The 7839-nt window shown below is 47.2% G+C and overlaps 1 protein-coding gene across 1 annotated transcript; it reads left to right on the forward strand.

Annotated features, from left to right (window-relative positions):
- The first annotated feature begins 365 nt into the window (after positions 1 to 365).
- Positions 366 to 6673, forward strand: dgat2 (diacylglycerol O-acyltransferase 2). The gene is made up of 8 exons (XM_057055045.1): positions 366 to 626; positions 1242 to 1370; positions 1527 to 1634; positions 1834 to 1904; positions 3667 to 3871; positions 4565 to 4739; positions 5204 to 5406; positions 5521 to 6673. The coding sequence occupies exons 1-8, from the start codon at positions 479 to 481 to the stop codon at positions 5673 to 5675; spliced, it is 1194 nt and encodes a 397-aa protein (XP_056911025.1). The 5' UTR covers positions 366 to 478; the 3' UTR covers positions 5676 to 6673.
- The last annotated feature ends 1166 nt before the right edge of the window (positions 6674 to 7839 follow it).

Consider the following 7839-nt stretch of genomic DNA (forward strand, 5'->3'; position numbering starts at 1 on the left):
TCGACATTAACTTAATGTGTGAAAACTGTAGGAAGCAAAAATCTCAAAATAAAAGAGATCGTAGAAAAAAATGTTGCGAGGCAAGGTGGTGAAAATGTTGAGGTATGTTTTAGGTGGAATGTGGACTCCTTGAGTCCGGAATCTCAGATCTTCTCGGACTTATTGGGTTTATTTGCGCAGTGAAATCCCAAAAACACGTAAATATGTGAAGAATGGTCGTGACGTCACCCACGGCCTCTGCAGACTTTTTTTTAAACGAGCACAAAAAGATGCAAAGTTTAAAGGAATAATCGGCTTCTGCACCGCAAGTTGGAAAACAGCCTTTTGGGCGGAGGAAAGTTTGAAGGTGAGTTTGAGCGAGCAAACAACAGCGACGGTCAACGTGCGTGCGGCGCGCGGCCACGTGACGGCGTCGTTAAAAGGCGCCCAGCAGCGGCAGCCTCGGTGGATCAGCGCCTCTGGAGCCCCGCAGCGTTAGATGCTTCTGCTGCCTTCAGAAGCGCCTCACAGGGACGCGAGTGGACCTCCGCGACCGGCTGGACGCCCCCCCAGCTCGCTGCCGGCCGCCTCTGCCCCCCCTCCAGCCATGAAGACCATCCTGGCCGCCTACTCCGGCGTCCTCAAAGGTACCGGTCAGCTGCCCGTTTGGGAAGAACTTTCAGAGGAATTAGACACTGGAGAAGGGATGGAAGGATCGAATAAATGACCGAATAAAGGCGGAGATGCTGCGCTTGACCTGGTTTAATAGTTGGAAATGAGAGCAGAATCAGAATTGTTGTCTTACCACCGAAGAAATGAAGTTCAAAGTGATTCAGCTGTGAAGTTTAATGATCGAAACACGTTCGATTCAACTTTGATGTTTAACTCTCTCCATCCGGACCTCTCTCCCTCTCTTTCTCACACCTCCCCCCTCTCTCTTTCTCTCTCTCTCCAGCCAGGCAACTGTTGCATCCATGATTAGCTCATTAGCAGTTTAGGCCTTTAAGGAGCCATAACATGATAGTTCACAGGTAAATCCTGCTCCTGGGCTATTTTAGTGCTGTAGATCTTTCTGCTGATTGGCTTCCAGCAGTGTGAGCCTGAGTAGCTTTAGTCGCCCCTGAGGTAGTCGCTCTGTGTGGCTGCTGCTGAGGAGGCTGTGAAGGGTCGTTTAGATCTTTGGACATCTCTGTTTGATCAGCTCTAGCAGGGGCTGCTTTAGCACCATGGTTTCTACATGATTCCTCCTCTCTTGACTCCAGGCACTGGATCCGGCATCCTCTCTGCTCTGCAGAACCGGCCATCGGCGTTCTGGCCCCGCAGATCCAAGATGGAGAAACATCTTCAGGTCTTCTCTGTGCTGCAGTGGGTCATCACCTTCTTAGCCTTGGGTGAGGAGGGAGGTCTAACTGTGCTTTTCTCTTAAGCTGTAAGAAACCGAGAGTCCTCGAGGATGTAGCTCGTAGTCGAACACCTTCCTGGTCTGTCTCACAATATTCTAACTTGAGGCTGAAAGTGTTGACTGACCACATGACCTGTGACCACAGGCGCCGTTTGCAGCGTGCTGCTACTTTACATCTTCTGCACCGACTGCTGGCTCATCGCTGCCATTTACACCACATGGCTCATCCTCGACTGGAACACACCAAAGCAAGGCAAGTGCAGCACAGGAAGTCCAACCTTTTCTCATGCTGGTTCCACTGGACCGGCTGGTTACTGGTTCCTCAGTGTTGGCTCAACCTACCATTGTGAATAATTCTTGTTGAAAAGTGTCATTAGTGTGGCAGCAGATGAATACGTACACACAGGCTCTGGGTGCCTTTTTACTAATGACTCTTCTGTAATTCTTCTCAGGGGGCAGGAGGTCCTCCTGGGTGAGAAGTTGGACTGTGTGGACTTATTTTAGAGACTACTTTCCAATCAGGGTAAGTTAAACTGCCAGCTTTCTGGGACAGTACGGCTGTGACGCTTGCATGCATTCACTGTTGTTAGAGACAGTTTCTGCTGGAGTTCCTGTCTAACATAGATGAGCTTTAGAAACTGAACCTGGTATGGAGTCCATACCATGTCCAAACCATTGGACAACACTCCATGGTTTTGTATTCTGGTCTCCTGCACCACATCCCTGGCTCAAAGGACAGTTATGTGACAGCAAAAGGCCCAAGGCTGTACCTCATACTGTTGGACAGCCATGCAGGGACAGCCAAGCTGGGAAAGACATGCAGGGACAAATGTGAGGACTGCCATGTGAGGACAGCCAAGCACAAACAGACATACAGGGACAAACATGTAGGGACAGATGTGGGGACAGTCGTGTGAGGACAGCCAAGCAGAAACCGACATACGGGGACAACATGTAGGGACAGATGTGGGGACAGTCGTGTGAGGACAGCCAAGCAGAAACCGACATACAGGGACAAACATGTAGGGACAGATGTGGGGACAGTCGTGTGAGGACAGCCAAGCACAAACAGACATACAGGGACAAACATGTAGGGACAGATGTGGGGACAGTCATGTGAGGACAGCCAAGCAGAAACAGACATACAGGGACAAACATGTAGGGACAGATGTGAGGACAGTCGTGTGAGGACAGCCAAGCAGGGACAGACAGGCAGGTACAAACATTCAGGGACAAACATGTAGGGAAAGACACGTGAGGACAGTCGTGTGAGGACAGCCATGACACAAACCAAGAGCAGAGCTGTTGGAGACAGGACTGAACATGTGTTTGCTTGTTTCCTTACAGTCCTCACAGCTGCCAGGTCAGTTACATTTGCGATGTCAAAGGTTTATTTACCGAGGACGCAGCGAGGCCTGATGAGACGAGTGGTTCAGAAGAGCGCCTCACTGTCTGCAGCTGGACTTTGGTCCTGGTATCGACCTGCTGGTTGTTTGCGTTTGTGGGTTAAAGCCCTTGTTTGTGACACTTCAGCTGGCTCCCATGTCTGCTGTGTTCAGAAAGCAATCACACGTAAGATAACTGATGTATTTATTGGTGGACCTCAGCGGTGAGACGTTGTTGTAGTTTGAGCTCACGGTGGAACGTGGCGAAGAGAGTGAGCGTTTTGTTTTGTCCATCTTTGAGACGGTATCTGAGAGGACATCAGCTGAGTGTGGTGCGTGGTTGTTACCAACACCAGTTGGAAGCAGATTTGTCAAAGTCCAGTTGGAGGGTAATGACGGCTATGAAAAGAGCTGGATGAACGTTGACCTTGGGCAAGCGTTCATGCGTCAGGAGCGACGTGTGCGAGCCTTTAATGCAGGCAACACCCAGATGTGTCCACATCTGCCAGCGTAGCACGAGCAGAAGCTCCTTCTCTAAGAGCATTACGCAACTGGTGTGTTTGCAGGTGCCTGGAGGAGCCTTTGTGTGCACGCTGTGGTTTATCTCCAGTGCAGACTCCATCACAGGTTGAATATCTTCCAAGGTCAAACGGATCCTTACTGTGGGGAGGAGGGGGGGTTGGGCATCAGGACCCGATCCTCACAGCCTCTTTTCTACCAGCAGAGGACAGAGGCTAGCGTTCAGCCAGAGCTCCACTCTTCTGCCTCCACTTTATACCTGAACTGAGCAGATCTCAGATCACTTGGTGGCTTGATTGTTGATGGTTTGATTGCTGGAGGAAGGAAGCAACATCATTTCCTTCCCTACAACCCCCTCAGTAGTACACTGCTCTCTTTCAGCTTATTAAAACCCACAACCTGCTGCCCAACCGGAACTACATATTTGGCTACCATCCCCACGGCATCTTTTGTTTTGGGGCATTTTGCAACTTTGGCACAGAGGCCACAGGCTTCTCCAAGAAGTTTCCGGGGATCAGGCCCTCCTTAGCAACGCTGGCAGGAAACTTCCGCCTGCCCGTCCTTCGGGACTACCTGATGTCTGGAGGTAAGGTCCACTGTCGGGCCGTGGAGTCTTGGTCCCTTTTGATAACGCTTTATCTGTAAGCAAGGTGGACTTTTGTCCTTTTGAACAGCTGAAACCGCTTTTGTTTACTTGCAGCTGCTGATTATACTGATTAAAGCAGATTTAACTGTCCTGTTGGCTGCAAGCTTTCTATTTTTTACTGAGTAATGAAAGTCTTTGTCCTGCTGTTTTGTAACCACCACTCCACGAGATAAGTTCCCCTCAAGCATATTAAGCTCCATCCTTTAATCAGACTTTGATCCGAGAAATGTAGCTCGTCTATATCAGATAAAAATGGGATCAAAATGATGGGAGCTTCTTTTAAAATGAGCCAAATGTGCAAACATTCTAAAAATATTTTGAAATAAAAGTCCAGTGAGTTAAAAATGGAGCAGTTTAGAAGGTTCAGTTGAGTGATTCTATACTTATACAGTATTTGAACAAATAGACAAAGTCCACCTTTCCAGTACACTGTAGGTACCCTGACTGACTGTTATTAGCTGCTTTAAACCTAATTACACTCGGAGGCTGCATCAGTTCCTTTACTCATATTAAGAGCAGGTGGTCTCCAGGGCCCGACCCCCTAACCAGCTTGGTTTGGTTGCCAAGATCAGCTGCAGGATTCTGCAGGAGGTTCCTAATCAAATCCGTCCTTCACCCTTGTGCTGTCGTCAGGTATCTGCCCCGTCAACAAGAACTCTATTGACTACCTGCTGTCCCAGAATGGGTCAGGAAACGCCGTGATCATTGTCATCGGCGGAGCGGCCGAGTCTCTTCAGTGTGCTCCGGGCATGAATTCTGTCACACTGAAAAACCGTAAAGGCTTCGTGAGGTTGGCCTTGCAGAAAGGGTGAGTAACCTTCACACGTTACGCTGAGGCTTTTCAGAAGCAGGAGCTAACGGTGACTCAGACAAACGGATCAATCCCAGATTATTACTACGGTAATAAGAGCCGAAAACAAAGAGCGCCTTAGCTAATCTTTTATTAAATATGTAGTTCTCTGAGGGAGGGCCTGAATGGGCCCCAGTTTGCTCTTTTAACAGACTTGAAATGAGCTTATAGCTTACTAGAAGAGACATGAAGGCATAACTTCTTTCATAACAGGTTTGCGTTCCATCAGAGCTGTTGTTTCAGCTCAAAAACCTCTTTGGATGTCAGGTTTACAGGGTTTTTATGCAGGTTTTAATAACTGTTTGGGGAATTGACTATCAACAGTATTATTGTTGCATGGCTTCAGCCTCCACTCCTCTGGTGTTTCCCATTCTAGGCAGCATGGGATGGGAAATGGGAGTAATGTCTGGCTCTGTCCTCAGGTCTGACCTGGTTCCAGTGTATTCGTTTGGAGAGAACGACGTCTACAAGCAGGTGATTTTTGAGGAGGGCAGCTACTGGAGGATGTGGCAAAAGCGGCTGCAGAAGATCTTAGGCTTCGCCCCCTGTCTGTTTCATGGCTGCGGCCTTTTCTGCAGCAGCTCCTGGGGCATCGTGCCTTTCTGCAAGCCCATCACAACCATAGGTGAGTTTGCCTTTTGGCCCACGTGCCCCGACACAGGAAGTCCTTTAGGGGGGAGAACCACTGGCCGGCAGATAGATGGCGCGTTGTTCCAAACTGTCTCCCTTTCTGTTTCAGTTGGAGAGCCAATCACAGTGCCAAAGATTGAGGATCCCACAGCGGAGATGGTCGATCTCTATCACGAGATGTACATCAAGTCCCTGCTGAGCCTCTTTGAGAAATACAAGGCCCGCTTTGGGCTGAAGGAGAGCGACGTCTTGCATATCCAGTGAAAGGCTGATGGACCGTTCTGGACCGTGGCGTTCCCTGGATGCATTCATTCCTTTTCCCAGTGTCATTCTTCCCAAGTGCTCAGCTTTGCACTCTGCACAGTTACACATCACTACAGTAGTTTGAGGTTAGCCACGACTCCATTCCTGTCACGAGGTTTGTCCGTCACGCTTGGATGATGTCACATCCTAGCCTACGTTAAAACCCCGTGCCTGGTTCCTTTTTTTCCGGGTCTGGGATGGGCGTCGTGTTTGGACTGTCCCAGTGTGGAGGACAGTGGTTTCCATAGAGGGATGTGCAACACATCTTTAAGTAGCATTTAACAAAGTGCCAATGCTTTTCTAATTTCTTTGACATCCCATCATATTCCATGTGCACCAGCAATTCAACTGGTGTCCCGACAAGGACACGTTAAACCAGAGGGCCCCCAGGAGCACAGAGCCTGTGTGGGGCCAGATTCTGAATGGACCACCTTTTAAGCCATAAAGTATTACGTGTGATTGTTTTCCAGAGGAAGAAGCTGTGCCTGCCCATCAGTGAATATCTGTGATGCACTTTTTCGATGGTTAATTCCAGCCTGAGATTTAGCCTTTAATAGGAACGTTTACCGTATAAATGCGGCTTTGCTTCCCTTTTCCTCGCCCACCGGGCTTCATACTCTGGATCGGTGTGTTTTTGGACTAATAGAAACCGAGGAGATAAATGGTGATTGGAGAGCTTTGCTCGTCATGCCGCGGGTGATACGGGAGTGTATTTTAGAATACTCATTAACGGTATTCTCACAATCTTTGTGAGTATTGACATTCTCCAGACAATTAAGGGTTAAGTAAGTGTTTCAAATTGATGGAGGTTAATTAGCGAGATTGTTGCAGTTGGTTTCACCACTGTGGCCTCTTTACGTGTGATCCTGCACAATAAAATTTGCACGCTATAAGCTATTATAGGATAGCATGTTTTTCATGCTGATATTTAAATTAAACTTTTGTATATTTTCACAGGGTTTGTGCTGGAGTCATTATGGTGATAATTACGATCATTGATACACACGTCTGCCTGTAGTTCAGACGATAATGATTAATAGTTCTATGACCTAGTTCAAATAATGCTACACCTCAATCATTTACTAGGTATTTTGCCCTGGAACTACAATTCACTCACACAGACATACAGGTTATCTATGCTTATTATTCCAATTGTCTTCCATGCCTGCACAGATACATTAAGGATATTTCTGTCCTGGGACTGCTGCAGGTCCAGGTTCAGCCACATTATGGGTCCAAAGAATGAAGTCAACCTGAAGATACTTAAAGACCAGGTTCTTCCATCAGTGGAGGGTTTCTTCCCTGATGGCACGGGCATATTCTAAGAGGACAACTCCAGGGTTCAGCAGGGTCAGATTGTGGTTCAGAGATGATGAGACAGCATTTTCACACTTGGATCAGCCACCAGAGTCCTGCCCTCAACCCCACTGAGGACCGTTGGTGTGTGCTGGAGAAGTTGGGCTTATTGGTCCAACTGCCCCATCATCAATACAAGATATTGGTGGGAAATTAATGGTTGCATTAATTAATTAACCGGAAGAAAACAAATCTGTGACGTTGTTACAACGTTGTGTCTGTAATCAAAGCTAAAAGTGGTCCAGCAAAATATCAAAATGGGACCTTTCTCTGGCCAGGCAGAATAGAAAATATGAAAAAAGAGTAAATACCGGCAGTTAAAAGAAAATATAAATCAATATATAAGTACATGTAAAAACAAGAAAGTAAAGAGTAAAGAGGTAAGAATTAAGAGTTGCTCTTGTTGCTCTTTATACTCTACTACGTATGTATTGCTTATTTATGTATGTATTCATATTTCCCATGCAGGCGAGTCAGTGAAGCATGTTTTATTCTTTCTTTTATTGGTATATTGTTTCTATTGCATATTTGGGGGGGTTTTGTGTGTGTGTGTCGTATGATAACTACGAATTTATGAAAAACAGCTTATATGAAAATGCATTTAAATATCAGAAGAGAGCAGCGGCGGTCATAAATTTACAGTCGCGTGAATAAAAAATAAAAAATAAATGATAAAATAGTAACCGCACGCGCCAAGTGCTGCGGTCTCGTTATAAACGCAAATACGTTCGCGCATGCGCAGAAGTGGGAGCTTAGATTCCCGGGAACG

The sequence above is a fragment of the Takifugu flavidus genome, chromosome 14, assembly GCF_003711565.1.
Source record: "Takifugu flavidus isolate HTHZ2018 chromosome 14, ASM371156v2, whole genome shotgun sequence".
Classification (NCBI taxonomy): Eukaryota; Metazoa; Chordata; class Actinopteri; order Tetraodontiformes; family Tetraodontidae; genus Takifugu; species Takifugu flavidus.

Bases quoted from the DNA above. Each gene is read 5' to 3' on its own strand.
- dgat2 (XM_057055045.1), top strand. From the start codon at position 479: ATGCTTCTGCTGCCTTCAGAAGCGCCTCACAGGGACGCGAGTGGACCT. The intron at 1,371-1,526 runs GTGAGGAGGGAG...CTGTGACCACAG, and splicing joins CATCACCTTCTTAGCCTTGG to GCGCCGTTTGCAGCGTGCTG. The intron at 5,407-5,520 runs GTGAGTTTGCCT...TTTCTGTTTCAG, and splicing joins CAAGCCCATCACAACCATAG to TTGGAGAGCCAATCACAGTG.